At 35.1% G+C, this 16,631-nt stretch overlaps 1 protein-coding gene across 3 annotated transcripts in view; it reads left to right on the forward strand.

The window, feature by feature from the left end:
* The window catches only part of XRN1 (5'-3' exoribonuclease 1), a 100,612-nt gene that overhangs the window by 5,700 nt on the left and 78,281 nt on the right, over positions 1–16,631 (forward strand). For all 3 annotated transcript variants that reach the window (XM_059920173.1, XM_059920175.1, XM_059920174.1), the window contains exons 2-12: positions 2,508–2,740; positions 6,247–6,344; positions 7,526–7,635; positions 7,726–7,836; positions 9,459–9,541; positions 11,782–11,869; positions 11,952–12,120; positions 13,045–13,112; positions 13,431–13,568; positions 15,613–15,682; positions 15,893–15,998. In XM_059920173.1, the coding sequence (XP_059776156.1) occupies positions 2,508–2,740; positions 6,247–6,344; positions 7,526–7,635; positions 7,726–7,836; positions 9,459–9,541; positions 11,782–11,869; positions 11,952–12,120; positions 13,045–13,112; positions 13,431–13,568; positions 15,613–15,682; positions 15,893–15,998 (1,274 nt within the window). The remainder of the gene's footprint in view (positions 1–2,507; positions 2,741–6,246; positions 6,345–7,525; positions 7,636–7,725; positions 7,837–9,458; positions 9,542–11,781; positions 11,870–11,951; positions 12,121–13,044; positions 13,113–13,430; positions 13,569–15,612; positions 15,683–15,892; positions 15,999–16,631) is intronic.

Raw genomic sequence — 16,631 nt, forward strand, 5'->3', positions numbered from 1 at the left:
TTTTATCTTTTCTTTTTTTTTAACTTTTTGTTTTATATTGGAGTATAGTTGATTAACAATGTTGTGTTAGTTTCAGATGTACAGCAAAGTGATTCAGTTACACATATATTGACATGTATCCTTTTTCAAATTCTTTCCCATTTAAGTTGTTACATAATATAATTTTTTATCTTTTCTGAACAATACTGCCATGAATAATCTTGTACTTATGTCTTTGTGCACATTTCTGATTATTTCTCAGGATAAATTTCCAATAGTAGAAGTCCTGGGTCAAAGATGTGCACATACACACACACACACACCCACACACACAAAAGATGTGCACACCTCAAATTTTGATATGTATTTTCATATTAGTTACACCAGTTTATATTCCCATCCCAGACTATTGGGTATATGTCTATGCCACCTCTCTCCTTTCTAGCCCTGTGATCTTCCTCTAATATAAAATGGGGAGTCTAAATATGTCTCTTTTAAGATTGTTACCATAATTAAGTGAGAGAATGAATGTGTTTAGCCCAATGTTTGGCACCTAATAAGTGCTTAATAAATGCCAGCTATTGCTTTTAATAACATGAAATATGCATTTCTCCAAATCCTTACCAATATTGGGTAACATCCATCTTTCTGATCTTTGCTAACATGATGGGGAAAATGATGTATCATTTTAATTAGAAATTTAGGAATGTTGAACCTTTTTTTCATATCATTTAGACTTTTGTGTTTCTTCTTTTTTGAATTGCCTTGCATTTTCCATACTTACTTTTAACATATGCTCTTTTTCTTACTTGATATTTGAGGGTTGTTTTGTATATTAGGAATGTTGACTTGGTCCTAATTTGCAAGTATTTTCCTGCATTTTGTCATTTTCAGTTGGGCTTGTTTATGGCACTTTTTTTTCCTTACAAGATTTTAAAAATACATTTTTAGGTAGCCCACTCCATCATTTGTTTGATTTATGATTTCTAACTTTCCCCACCTGAAAATTGCCAAAATATTTGTATATAATTTTTTTACTTAACATTTCTCACATTAAAATTTCTAATCCTTCTGGAATTTATTTTGTTATAAGGTGAAATACAGTTTTGTTTCCAAATAGTTACCTAGGTGCCCCATCCCTTTCTTTCACTGATTTGAAATGTCTCTTATATACTAAATTTCTGTGTACACTTGGACTACTTCTAAACTATTTGGTTCAATTAAACTGTCTATTGTATAATTTAAAATATCATATAGGGCAGGTTTTCCTTCATTACTCTCCCTTTAGTATGCTCTCTTACATGTTTATTCTCCTAAGGAAACTTTGTAATCATTTTGTAAATTACCCCAACCCCCTCAAAAAAAAATCACATTGAGATTTTGATTGAGGTTTTTAGATTTCTTGAAACAAACAGTAAATCTTGAATGTACATTTAAAACCTCATGATCACAGTTGTCATTTCATTCGAGTCTAATACTCACTAAGGGCATTTAAATTTTTTTTACTTAGTACAATCCTATGTAAATAGGTGTTTTATAAATATATTTTTATGGTGTTCATTGATTCAAAGACCAAAACTTTTCACTCCTAAAACTCAAAGGCATGTTATTTTCTCAATAACAGGAAAATGTATTGTTACCTATGCATATGGTAAAATTTGAATAATTGTTTCAGAGATAGTTTTCATTAAGTTTATACAAAAATGCCCATTATGTTCTTATGTTTGAAAATTCAAAATACTTTTCTTCAATTAGTATGTAACGCAGACTACTCTCAAATCCCTTAATTACACTAGATATTAAGTTGTGCCCATTTTAGTTCCTTGTTAGTTTATATTTGTTTCAGTAGTGTTCCCATTACTTGTTCACAGACATATAAATAGAAGAAACGTCAATCAGAGTCAGAACAATGAAGGCCTTTCTATAAAAGTGGATGCCTGTTAGCCAAAGTTTAAAAATTATTTAATCCACCTATGAAAAACAAATCAGTTTTCAAAGTTTCCTAAATTTCTTGGCATAATCTAAGCTTTTTAAATTAATATAACCAAATTAATGATTCTGTTTCAGTAAAACCAGATATACAATAAGGCTTTAAATCACTTGTAAAACCTTTTAATGACCATGTACAAATAGCCTTTTGATATAAATGGGAATTATGTTACTCATTTATAGAGGAAATTGAGGCTTTGAGGAGTTAATGTCAAATTGTAGGAGGAAAGGAAACTAATATTTTGAGTACCAAATCAACCAAGAGCTTTATTTGGTGTTTTCTCAGGTTATCTTATTTTAAATAAGTAGATAATTTCCTGACAGTAAATGTGATCAAGCTTTTGGTGCATAATGTAACCACGTAATATGTCTCTGTCTTACTTATTCCTCCTGTTTGTTTACTTTCTTTATTCAACTGTGATTGTTTACTCAGTTTTTATATAATAAGAGTAAGCCCCTATATCCTGCTTTTGATCAGATGTCTAGGTATCTGTGGTTGATTATAATAATGATCTTGATCATTTTTGTTTGTTTTTTAGATTCCTGAATTTGATAACTTATACCTGGATATGAATGGAATTATACATCATTGTTCCCATCCTAATGATGATGATGTTCACTTCAGAATTTCAGATGATAAAATCTTTACTGATATTTTTCACTACTTGGAGGTGTTGTTTCGCATTATTAAACCTAGGAAAGTGTTCTTCATGGCCGTTGACGGTGTGGCTCCTCGAGCAAAGATGAACCAGCAGCGTGGGAGGCGTTTTAGGTAAAACATTTATGGTTTATTTTAGATTACTATTTAGATTAATAAAATATATTACTTCAAAGGTAATTGACTTAACACAGTGCCATCTCCCATTCACGTTTCTTTTCTGCTTAAATTTCCCCCCAGAAGTGGAAGTATCTCAGACTTACAATGTCACATTTTGTCAATCAAGTAAACGAATTAGGAATTCAAATGAGGTGTCATTTCTCAAGGTATATGATGGGTGGTATAAAGTTATTCTGTTGTTCTCTGTCACAAATTTTTCAGACTTCCTAAAACTTGGTAATTTGGAAATGGTAGTAGTAGAGAAAGTTCCTAGAGTATTTCTTCCTGAGCTGTGGAACTGCAGAGTGAACTGAGAGATTGTTCTAATGAGAATATCACTGACATTTAATGTGACCCTGGGCTAGATGCTGACTCTGCTTGAACATGGGTCCCCACTGGGTAGAAAGGCAAATGAGATTAGAAGGGGATGGATAGAGCATGAGAAGAGAACTAAGTTAGGACACTCGAGATATTATCAGCCCAGTGTATGACTTGGGTAGTAGGAGAAGCAAAAGGTTGAAAAGGAGTTGTATACAGAGAGAGGATTTTAAAGTCAAAATCCTGGACCTGTGGAATATTTCTAAATAACAATGAAAACATGCAGTGTCCTTGTTATGAGTAACAGGAGTAAAGTTAAGAGGGCTGTTGGAACTGAAGGAAAGAAACCCTGAGTCTAGTGAGTTTGATAGGTCATTGGCATAATAGATCCTTTCCTTTCATCACAATGGCAGGTAAAGAAGTAGAAAGGGCACCTATGAATCAGATGTGGAAATCATCAAGGAAGGTGGGAGAGTACCTTGGAGAAGGCTAGCAGTGAGAATGGGAAGAGGATGGTAAACTCTACTAATTTAAATATCAAAAGAGAAAAGATACTGAAGATATTGGAACTGTGAAATCCTTGAAGACAAGGGCCATCTCTTACTAAAATTTAGATTCTCAAGTACCACCCGAGACTTACTTAATCTGAACTTCTTAAAACTAGGCCCTGGAAACTATGTTTACCAGATTCCCCTGGTATTTGTTAAACTAGTTTTGGGGCGCTGCTGGGCTAGATAATCTAGTGTTGAGAAAGGGTTATGTAAGCCCACTGTATCAGTCAGTTGCAGGTAATAGAAATTTAACTATTCTGAGCAGAAAGAAATAAAATACAGAGGATTGGGTGCCTATAAAAATCATTGTAAAAGCCAAAAGGTTGTGAATTTAGGTTCGCCTTTAAGAGTGACTTCCAGAACAACACCATAGAACTCACCCACTGATGGCATCACTACTGTAACATTCAGGAAGGTGAGGAGTTCAGAGGCCCTGACCAGAACAGGTAGTTCTAGGAATTTATTCCTTTCACTCTGATCCAGAGATTAAGAAGCTAAGTCATATCCAGAAGCCTAGCTGCAGGGAAGCCTGAGAGTTTAATTTTTTTATAGCTTTCTTCCAACCTCTCTGGTATCAGAAGACAGACTAGGAGAGAGGAATGGGCGTCGAGGGCCAGTTGACGCTAACCACCTCAAGCGTTCACTCGGAACTGCGGCGGCATCGAGTGTGCCATGTTTCCCCCAAATCCCCCAGTCAGCTTTTCCTCATTCTCCACAGCGACTGTTTTCTTCACTCATAATCTTTAATCCTAATCTCTTCGCATCTCTGCCATCTTTTAAATCTGCTGCCATCTGTCTTTCATCCCCACCGTGCCACTGAAACTTCCTTACAAGATTATTAATAGACTCCTTAAACGGGCTAAATCTAGAGAATAATTCTGTCTTTATATTACTTCATTTATCTCTGGTATTAAGCAGGGTTGACCATTATTTCTTTCTTGAACTTCCTTCCCATGACCTTCAGGTAACTATACTCTATGACCGGGGATTGAACCCGGGCCCTGGCAGTGGAAGTGCCAAGTTCTAACCGCTGTACACCAGGGAATTCCTTCTGACTGTACCTTCTTAATCTCCTTGTTATATTCTCTTCCTCTGCTTTGTCTTAAATATTGATGTTTCTTAAGGTTCTGTCCTGGGTCCTGAGATATCTTATCCAATGACTTTAAGTACTGAATCTGTACTGATGACTCCCAAATTTATCTTTCTGGTGGATATCTCTTTCCAGAGCTTGTATACATCCAAATGCCTGCTAAATGCCTCCTCTGGATACCATAGATACATTTCAGGCTTAACATATTCAGAACTGAACTCATCTTTGCCTCAAACCTGCCTTCCTTCTATGTTTCCTGTTTCCGTGAATGATAACATCATGTAAATAGCTGCTCAACTCCAAAGTCTGAGAGTAATTGGATTTCTCCCTCTTCCTTATTCCTCACATCTAAGTTATATCTACCTACTTCTTTTCATCTTTACTGCTACTGTCAGCCTAGGCCACCATAGTCTTCTACCTAGATTACTTTAATAGTTTTACCTTGCCCCTGTCCCAAACATTCTCCGTATTGCAGCTACATCAAACATTATGGCTGTTTAATTTCTATTTCCCCACTAGAGTGTAAACTCCGAGAAGAGGAATCATTTCTTTTTTGTTGTATCCCAAGAACTTGTCACATAGTAACATTGAATAATCATTTCTTCAGTCAAAGAAGGAAGGGGAGAAAAGAGGAAAGAATGGCTTCCATTGGAGAGATTACAAATGAGTTGATATCTTCAGAGTTTTTGTTATATTGAAGAGGTTGGTAAGAGAGAGGTTAAATACGAAGAAGAGTTTGTTTATCACAGAAATAGAATTCCACAGGGCACAGTAGATAGAGCTATAGTAACAAGGCTGTAGAAAATGTACATAAAGCAGGACTTCCTAACTTGTATGCCATGTGGCATATTTGTGTGCCACACATGGGTTACTGGAGAAGCCAGATTGGAATTGGGATGCCAGTATTCAAACCTGTGTCCATCGGACTCTAAAAATCATGTTCTTCTTAGTAAACCCTGTTGCCTCAAAAATGAGATCATTTTGGCTACTGATGTCATTAATGTTATTAGGCTTTCATTTTAGATGTTTTCATGAGGAAACCCAAAGATATACATTACAATTTTATAATTATTTTTATATAATATTCTTAGAGATCATTGTAATGATGTACTTCTTACTTGATATTATTAAATGTAGTGTGTATAATGAATGTTTATGCTATACTTTTGAAATTATTTCTAGAACTAATATGCTGTATATTTGTGATTAGAAAAGAATTACTTTATAATAAGTATTTGTAACATTCTTTTGTCAGTTTTATACTGTTATAATGTTCTACTTCTATAGTCCCTAGCTGAAAAACTCAATTCTTTAAATAAAAAGAAACAATTCTGAGGCTCATCTTTATTGATTATAGACATTTCAAAACTTATATGTTTTGAACCTAAAATTGATGAATTAGTATTTTAGTTACAAAAGCTTCTAAATAACCGTTTACTTTATGTAGAGATCTCTATTTTTTCCAGAAAGTTGAGCACTTCTTTTCCCCCTTAACATTTAAGGTCAGCAAAGGAGGCAGAAGACAAAATTAAAAAGGCAGTAGAAAAAGGAGAAACTCTTCCTACAGAGGCCAGATTTGACTCCAACTGCATTACACCAGGTAAATTCACTGAGAGAAAAATTCTGGCAGATTTAAAATATAAATGTAAATTTATTTCTCTTTTCTAACCTCTATTTATTTTGTCCTTAGGGTTCTATTTGCTGTATTTTCCCAGTTATGTCTCTTCATGAGATGGTTTGGTCACCTTGGTCATAAATGCCCCTGTGGAGACCCACTGTAGGGTTTTACAGATGCTGATAAGGGCACCTATGGACAGGACTCTCCCAGATGCACAGAATTCCTGATCTAGCAGGAACTTACAAGATCAGTCCTACTTCTGCCGTTTATTTGTATGAAAGCTGACTCAATGAGGTTGTGGTTCACCCAAGTTCATAGAGCTAGCTTGTTGTATTCAGGAGAAGAAACCCATTTTCCTCATCTAGAGTGCTTACTGTTCTTCTCAGAGGCTGTTAAGATTTCTGTGACTTTAAGGATGAATTACTTTATCAGTATTACAAATTTAATCTTATATGCAACAGCACAGTCTGCCCTTCCTAGAGTTTTGTCTAACATCATTATAATCCTTTACATTGAAAAAAAATCTTATAATCGTACTTTCTGATTAATTCTTTACTATGGTAGTTTTCTCTTTCATTAAGTCTCCTAATGACACATTGCCCAATTTAAGAACCAGTTTTATCGTTATACAGTTTAAGACTGTATTGTCTTTGACTATTGACTATCTGGGCTTTTCCTGAAACATAATCATTGTAGACTCAGTTTCCAGATTAATAGTAATTTTTCAGGTTAAAAATAGTAATGATAATAGTTGTTGTTATTGGCAATCTTATTGAAGCTACATGCCTTAAAAAAAAACAAAAAACTTCAGAATCCAGCAGAGAAATAGAAGATTGAAGTTTGTTGGAGTGTTGAAACTCTGCCCTTCTGTGAAAATATTTGAAGCATAGTCCTGAGGCAGCAGTAACATTCTTTGAATTTCCCCATCTGACATTAACTTCATTTTGGGGTGCCTGGTAAAATTGGAAATAGTTGTGATATTTGCTTGGGAAAGATACAACATTACTCGCTTTTCAAGATAAGCGAGAGAGCTTTCGACCTCCTTGGGAGATCTTATACCTAGCTATTCCCTGGATACCCATATCCAATTTCATGCTGTCACTGGGAACTCACTGTTTTTATATCTCTCTCAGATTCAATTTTTAAAAACCTTTTATTTTTAGGGACTGAATTCATGGCCAGGTTACACGAACATCTGAAGTATTTTGTAAATATGAAAATTTCTACAGACAAGTCATGGCAAGGAGTTACCATCTATTTCTCAGGCCATGAGGTTATTATCTTATTTTATTTAAAGAGTTTTTTAAATTTAATCTTGAGAAACATAGCATATTACCGCATTTTTTTTAAACATTATATTTAGACTCCTGGAGAAGGAGAACATAAAATCATGGAATTTATCAGATCCGAGAAGGCAAAGCCAGATCATGATCCAAACACCAGACACTGTCTTTATGGCTTAGATGCTGACTTGGTAGGTATAATGTTTATTGTATTATAATCTTATGCCATTGTAGTTAAATATCTAAGAAACTTGGTCTTAATAAAAGAAGATTTCTGGCTGTGGGAACAAATATCGGAGACCTAATAATGATGGCTACTTCTGCTATTACCAAAGTTCTAAAACATTTGGAAAAGGAGTTCTTTTGCCATAGTTTATGATGAACAGGTCTCTATAGTTAGTGTTCACACCTGACTGACCCTAGTGCTATGAATACTCCGCTGAGGTCAGGGTAGAGGGCCCTTTTTACTCTCATGCTTAATACACGATTTTTAATACCACCTGATCTGATGACTCCATAACCCAAGTTTACTAGACTTTTTTTGTTTTAACTTTCTATTACAGAAATTTGCAAATATAAACAGATGTAAAGGAGAGAGCATAATGAACCTCCTTGTGTCCTTCATCTGTCTTCAATAACCTTCAGCTCCTTTCCCTAATCATCTGTCTCCTTCCTCCTCCTCCCCTGGATTCCTTTTTTTTTTTTTTAAGACTTTTTCTTTTTTTAAAATAAATTTATGTATTTATTTATTTTTGGCTGCATTGGGTCTTCGTTGCTGCGCGCGGGCTTTCTCTAGTTGCGGCGAGCGGGGGCTACTCTTCGTTGCGGTGCACGGGCTTCTCATTGCGGTGGCTTCTCTTGTTGCGGAGCACGGGCTCTAGGCACGTGGGCTTCAGTAGTTGTGGCACGTGGGCTCAGTAGTTGTGGCTCGGGGGCTCTAGAGCACAGGCTCAGTAGTTGTGGCGCACGGGCTTAGTTACTCCGCGGCATGTGGGATCTTCCCGGACCAGGGCTTGAACCCGTGTCCCCTGCATTGGCAGGCAGATTCTTAACCACTGCGCCATGAGGAAAGCCCATCCCCTGTATTCTTGAAGTATATGACATGTATTATTTAATCTATAAATATTTCATGATGGAGAATATTAAAAATAATGATAACCCCAATGACATCCCACATAAAATAAAAATTAACAAATCACTGTTTAATATATAAATAACCATTTAGTATTCTCATTTCCCTGATTGCTTCGTAAATGTTTTATTTTGTTTGAATCCGGATTAAAAGAAAATAAACAATATACATTGCAGTCGGTTGATATGGCTCACTAGACTATTTGACTTACTTTGGGGATTAGAATACTATGTGAGAACATTAACTGAAAATATCCTTTTCCAGTTTTTTCTGAGTTTTCACATACTAAAGGTATCTTGGCCTCCAGAATAGTCCTGTATTCTTCTGTCATGGAAATGCTGTTGCCCTAATTCCTTACCCATTCCTCCGTGGCAAGTGGGAAGGTGTAAAAACCAAGAGAACATTTTTGGGATGTTTTTTACGGGGGTACAGTGAGTGGTTATAAAGGTTATGTGAGTCTAAAGTGAACATTTTTTTCTTAGAAAAGTACACACAATTTACCCAATTTATAGCCTATAGATGGATCATATTTTGATATTTATACATTTAATTTGCTAATGAATTGTTTATTTTCCTTAAATAAGCGTGTTCTCTACATAGAAACGTTTTTTGATTGCTTTTGTGAACCCAATGCTATAAAAAATGAGAGAATAGAAACATTTCTTCATCATTTTTCAACAGATTATGCTTGGATTAACAAGTCATGAGGCACATTTCTCTCTTTTAAGAGAAGAGGTTCGGTTTGGTGGCAAAAAGACACAAAGGTAAATCATACTGCCTATATATCAGAAGGTAGAAGAGAAATTAAATTAGGAATAGTAATCCCTTAACAGGTATATGACCTGTAAATATTTTCTCCCAGTCCGTGGGTTGCCTTTTCACTCTGTTGGTAGCATCATTTGATGTACAAAATTTTTAATTTTGATGAATTCCAATCTATTTTTTTCTTTTGTTGCCTGTACTTTTTAGTGTAATATGCAAGAAATCATTGCTGAATCCAATGTCATAAAGCCTTTTCCCATTTTATTCTAAGGGTTTTATAAGTATTAACTCTTACATTTAGGTCTTTGATCTATGTCGAGTTAATTTTTGTATGTGGTATAAGGTAATGGTCTATCTTCATTCTTTTGCATGTGGATGTCCAGTTTTCTGAACAACATTTGTTGAAAAACTGTCTTTTCCCCATTGAATGATCTTGGCTCCTTGGTCAAAAATCACGTGACCATATATGCAAGGGTTTGTTTCTGGGATCTGTATTCTATTCCATTGTTCTATATGCCTGTCTTTATGCCAGTACCACAAGTATTTCGATTACTGTACCTTTGTGGTAAGTTTTGAAATCAGGAAGGATGAGACCTCCAACTGTGTTCTTCTTTTTCAGGATTATTTTGGCTGTTTGGGGTCTCCTGAGATTAATAATTTTTAAGATAGATTTTCTGTTTTTTTTTGTAAAAAAGTTGGGATTTTGATCGGGACAGCATTGAATCTAGAGATCCCTTTGGGTAGCATTCACATCTTGATATCAAGTCTTCCAGTCTATTAACATAAAATGTCATTCCATTCATTTATGTCTTCTTTAATTTCTTTCAGTTATGTAGTTTTAGTGTACAAGTCTTTTGCCTCCTTTCTTCTTTTTTTCTTTAATTGAAAATAATGTTTTTAAATATAGTTACCTGCTGTGCATTACATCCCCAGAACTTATTTATCTTATAACTGGAAATTTATACCTTTTCACCACCTTCACCCATTTCACCCACCCCCATCCCCTACCTTTGTGAATCATCAATCTGTTCTCTGTATCTTTGAGTTCAGTTTTTTTGCCTCTGGCTTTTTCTTTTGCTTCCTTGGTCAAGTTTACTTCTGAGTGTTTTATTCTTTTGGATGGTATTGTAAGTGGAATTGTTTCTTAATTTCCTTTTTGGATTGTTTATTGCTGGTATGTAGAAACACAACTGATTTTTGTGTTGACCTTGTACCCTGCACCTATGCTGAATTCATTTTTTAGTGCTAGTATTTTTTTTTTTTTGTAGGTTCTATGGGATTTCTACATATAGAATTATACCATCTGTAAATAGAGTTTTACTTCTTTGCAGTTTGGATACTTTTTATTTCTTTTCTTGCCTACTTGCCCTGGCTAGACTTCCAGCATAATGTTGAATAACTATAGTGAAAATGGGCATCCTTGTCTTGTTACTGATCTTAGGAACAAGAATTCCTTTCCTTGGGAGGAAAGCTTTCAGTCTTTCACCATTGATTATGACATTACCTGTGGATTTTTCATAAATTCCCTTAATCATATTAAGGAAATTCCCTTCTGTTCCTACTTTGCTGAATATTTTTATCATGAAAGGGTGTTGAATTTTGACATATGCTTTTTCTGTTAAATGATTATGTGGGGGTTTTTCTCCCTTTGTTTATTAATATGGTGTATTACATTGATTTATTTTCTTATGTTGGACCATCTTTGCATTCCTGCAGACAATCCCATTTGTTCATGGTGTATAAATGCTTTTAATATGCTATTAACAGCTTATATTCTTACTTGTAATTAATCCTGGAGTATAGGCCAACAGCCAGGAATATAGACCCCTATACCAAGCCCAGAAAAAGTAAGAGGAGGAAGTGATGGTGCCTCAACATTGAAGCCTTGGACTGTACTTCAGTAGATATAAAAGTATATGTGTATGCTTTCTGCTGGTGGCCAGCCTTGAATGGGCCGGATCCCACTGGTTTATTACATCTATTATGTATTATTTAGACTTTCTCAATTCTGAGAGTCCTTCCACAGAAAGCATATTGTAAACCAATTATTTTGAACTTTATCTCTGTTGTAATTGTAGTTATATTTTTATCTTAACATTACCCTGCAGCTTGCCTATAAATTACATGCCTTACTGACAAGAATTAACTATCTTCTAATGATAAGTTTTATTTTAAGCTACGTTTTTAAACTTGAACCTTAAAAATATAATAAGCTCTGTGTTGATCATGTGACTAATTACAGGGTATGCGCACCAGAAGAAACCACATTTCACCTTCTACACTTGTCTTTAATGAGAGAGTATATTGACTATGAGTTTTCAGCATTAAAAGTAAGTATTAATATAACCATGGGCCAAAGATGAATATGCAGAAATTTCCATAGGATTTGACTCTTTTCCTCATATTGCATAGGACAAGATCACATTTAAATATGATATTGAAAGGATAATAGATGATTGGATTTTGATGGGATTTCTTGTTGGCAATGATTTTATCCCTCATCTACCTCATTTACATATTAATCATGATGCACTGCCTCTTCTTTATGGAACATATATTACCATCCTGCCAGAACTTGGGGGTAAGAAAAGTTTAACATTCATTTGAAGCTACTTTAATTTAGCACTCAACTAACCCTAAAAATGTCACTCAGTTTATTAGATTATGGCATGCACAACTGAAGTAGGAAAAGAATTTGGAGTTTCTTTTAGTCTAAGGTGCCAAACTCTCTAAAGTTGTAATTTTCAATGGTTCACAAGCACAGAAGATGATGCCAGTTAAGCAGTCTCATTTATTGATACCTAACTAATTTCCACCTTCAATGGCTTAAGAAAGCCAGCAGAGGTTGCTGGCTCTTAGCTCTTGCTAAGAGTGGTTGCACTTAGCTCTTTTCGTATTTAAGCATAGAAATTTAGTTTTCTGAATGGATAATCAGAGTATTTAATATGAGGGAGAGATTTTCAAGTTAAAATGGGAAACTGACAGATAGTGGTGATGCTGAATAAAACAGACGACGGGGAATTCCCTGGCCATCCAGTGGTTAGGATTCCACATTTTTACTGCAGAAGGCGCGGGTTCAATCCCTGGTCAGGGAACTAAGATCCGGCAAGTCACGCTGCACAGCAAATCAATCAACTAATCAGTCAATCAACAGAGTAGCAGGACATTAGTCTTTTCCTTCTTAAGTTAACATATCAAATGAATGACCTAGATAGATTCTAGAACATGTTTAATTTAATTAACTGTCTCCCGTGTTGTTTGGAAATTTGGGAAGATTATTACTATGTAAACCTGGAATTTTTTATATTTTCCGTCAGTTCTTACATACTGTGTATTATAGTAACATCAAGTTCATAGAAACTAGGGCCACTTACATAGTCCAACACTGAGTGTTTTTTCTTGATTAGCAGAATGTCAAAACTCAATGTTTTGTAAAAAGAATTGTGTAGAATTGTTTAGAAAAAATGTCAGCTTTTAGTACAAGTTTAGATTTTGTTCCTTTTAGGTTATATTAATGAAAGTGGGCATCTCAACTTACCTCGATTTGAGAAATACCTTGTGAAACTATCAGATGTAAGTAACTAGAAGTTTTTGTTTTCCTGTTCCAGGGTAGCTATAAATGGTCAGTAACCAATTACATAATACCAGAAGAAAAAGTTTTTGTGCTTCTACTCAAGTTGGTCATTCTGTATAAATAATTTCACCTAAGTTATTTTTATTTCTATTTGCTTTTTATTTTTAGTTTTCAGAGTAGTAGATGAAGTCCCCATGTAAAAAAGTAATATCCTCTGATTTCCTATGCCCTAGAAGCAGTCACTGTTAAAAGTTTGGTCTGTATTCTTCTAAACATACTTAAGTTATTTTAAAATAAATGTAAATATTTCTGTACAGTTTGATCGAGAGCACTTCAGTGAAGTTTTTGTGGACCTAAAGTGGTTTGAAAGCAAAGTTGGTAACAAGTACCTGAATGAAGCAGCAGGTGTCGCAGCAGAAGAAGCCAAGAACTACAAGGAAAAGAAAAAATCAAAGGTGTCCATTTTTTTAGGTGTCCTTTCATTTTTTTAAGCTGTAAAGGTAAAACTGATAGTCCTTGTTTCTCACTTTCTTTCTTATGATTTTGGGGTTGCCTAATTTTAGTTTCATTTCTTCTTTTCCTCTATGGACATTTTAAAAATTGTTTTGGTTTCTTTTTCTCTATTAGATTCTATCATTTAAATCTGATCTTTAAAAATCAGTTTATTTTTACCATCGAAGAACATTGTGTTTTCTTTGTTCTTCCACTCTATTAATAAGTGTATAAAACATTTCTAAATATAAGAGCCCAGAAAATTAGTTAAAGTGTGGATATTTATAGCATTTAATGTTATGAGACATTAACTAGATCAGTGATTTTTCTCTAGAAGTAATTTATATATAAAATCGTATGTAAGGGCTTCCCTGGTGGCGCAGTGGTTGAGAGTCTGCCTGCCAATGCAGGGGACACGGGTTCGAGCTCTGGTGTGGGAAGATCCCACATGCCGCGGAGCAACTGGGCCCGTGAGCCATAATAACTGAGCCTGTGCGTCTGGAGCCTGTGCTCCGCAACAAGAGAGGCCACGATAGTGAGAAGGCCCGCGCACCGCGATGAGGAGTGGCCCCCACTTGCCGCAACTGGAGAGAGCCCTCGCACAGAAACGAAGACCCAACACAACCATAAATAAATAAATTAAAAAAAAAAAAATGCAAACCATTAAAAAAAAAATGCTGTTATTGGTTTAAAAAAAATCGTATGTAAAATACAGTGATAGGCTAGGCTAAGAGTAGTTAATAGCACAATATCTGGTAACTGTTAGGTCCTCAATAAGTGACTAGAGTCAGTTAGAATATGCTAGTACCCTGTAAAACACCTCTAAGAAGCCCTAAAGAACGTCTTATGTGTGTTAGCTTGGAAAATAAACCTCTTCTGAAATTTTCCTCAGCTAACCCATAGTTACTGGATTCTGGTGAAACTGATGAGTTTCCTGCACTCTCTTTGCTGTACTGGTTTTATTCAGGCTCAAGCCCAATATCTCTTGCTCCAGGAAGGGCAACTGTCCTGATTTCCTTTAGTGCAGTCTTTCTAATTGCTTAACTTTTCCTCAGTGGAACTTAGCAGTAGTCAGTCTGCATTCTACTCTGTTTCTTATCTTAATAAAACAGGCTCTGCAACTTTTGGGGGACCTGTACCCACAAACTTAAATATCAGTAATCCATGGCTCCGCCCACCTCAGCTCAGTCCGTAAGCTTCACCAGTCATCCAGGGGTGTGTAGTTAACATTAGAGACACTGGTAGAATGAAAGGAACTGGAGAAACAGCCCAGACACAGGAAATTGGCAGAGGCCCTAGCTTGGATGAAGAAAAGGAAATTGGGAATAAGGGAGTAGGAAGAACTAATGAGAGGCACTGGCAGTTGATAGGCAGTTAGAAGTAGAGGAGAGGAAGGATGAAATCACAAGGAGGAAGAATAGACGGGCAGGATATGAAGGATGTGATGAAATGGAAGAACTTTAGAAAAGCAGATGAGTTACATGGAAGAAAATTTAGAAGTGGCTGGTAGAGTCATAGGAATGATGGGATCCAGAGATACAGAAAAATAGGTAATATTTGTAGTTATTGGATTCAATCATAAACAAACAGATTGTGTTAACAATAGCCCAGAATTTGACATATAAAAATGTTAAAGTTGAAAGAATTTGATATTGATTGTGTACTTTTCTCTTAAGTAAATGAAATATTCTTGAAGTGTTTTTTTCTTGGAACACATATATAATTAAATTAATTTATCTTTTATATTGGTGAACATTACTTGTTATTTATCATTGAGGGGTCTGAATGTTAAGTTCTACATAATAAAGATTTATAGCTTCAGGAAACAAGTGATATAAAACCAAAAGCATTTACACAGCATTTGAAGAATATTTTTAAAACAAACTTTTGCAGTGTGTCACTTAAGGATCATTCAATTATCTTTAGTATTTTTAAAATATCCCTGTTAAATGTCTCACCTTGAAGTATATCCTGCCTTAATTTTATATTGACTTATAATTTGTGTAGGGCCAGGAAAACTCTGTATGTTGGGCTGCTTTAGACAAAAATAGAGGAGAAGAAGTGGTAACTTCTAAGGGTGAGTACGAACTATGTATTTTAATATATGCTATTTTTTTTGACAGAATAGTTGTTATATCTTTCCTTTATTAGTACTAATTCAATAATATTGGATGAAATAGATGTCTGTGATAGTTTATAAGCATCTGCTTTGATATGTATTTATCAAAGCATTAGATGGAAAAACGGAGTATTCGTAATTGTCAGCCACTGTCTTTCTTTTTTCCAGACAATTTAGAAGATGAGACTGAAGATGATGACTTGTTTGAAACCGAGTTTAGACAATATAAAAGAACATATTACATGACAAAGATGGGAGTTGACGTAGTTTCTGAGTACGTTTTTGCCAGTGCTTTTACTTTAGAGTAGAAAAAAATTAGACTTTGCAGTTTCTTCAGAAAACAACATAATTTTGATAGTTATGGTAATGGGTGGAAAGGATTTTTTGTTTTCGTAAATTATTGTAGACCTTTCAACTAGTACCGTTTTGGACAAGGTAGCATTAATTGACGTGTATTATGCAGTTGACCTTTGAACAACATGGGTTTGAACTGCACAGGTCCACTTATATGTGGACTGTTTTTACTAAATACTTAATGCAGTACTATGTGATTCACAGTTGGTTGAATCCACAATTGGTTGAATCCACAGCTGCGGAATCGCAGATACAGAGAGCCAACTAGTTATAGGTGGATTTTCTACTACACAGAGAGTTGGCGCCCCTAACTCCAGCATCGTTCAAGGGTCCTTTGATAAAAATTGCCAAATAGATAATGGTTAGTGCTTTGCTTCCCATCTTCTAAAGCTCACATGACACTTATCTCAAAGGGCACCTGGCTCAGCCCCAGGTTAATAACTAGTACAAAAGTTCCTTAACAGCTTGACCTCTAGAATGGTGGTCCACACTTCTAAACTACAGCCCACAGTATGAATTACATATACTCATATTTTATTTATTTTAATTAACA

The sequence above is a fragment of the Balaenoptera ricei genome, chromosome 4 (genome assembly GCF_028023285.1).
Source record: "Balaenoptera ricei isolate mBalRic1 chromosome 4, mBalRic1.hap2, whole genome shotgun sequence".
Classification (NCBI taxonomy): Eukaryota; Metazoa; Chordata; class Mammalia; order Artiodactyla; family Balaenopteridae; genus Balaenoptera; species Balaenoptera ricei.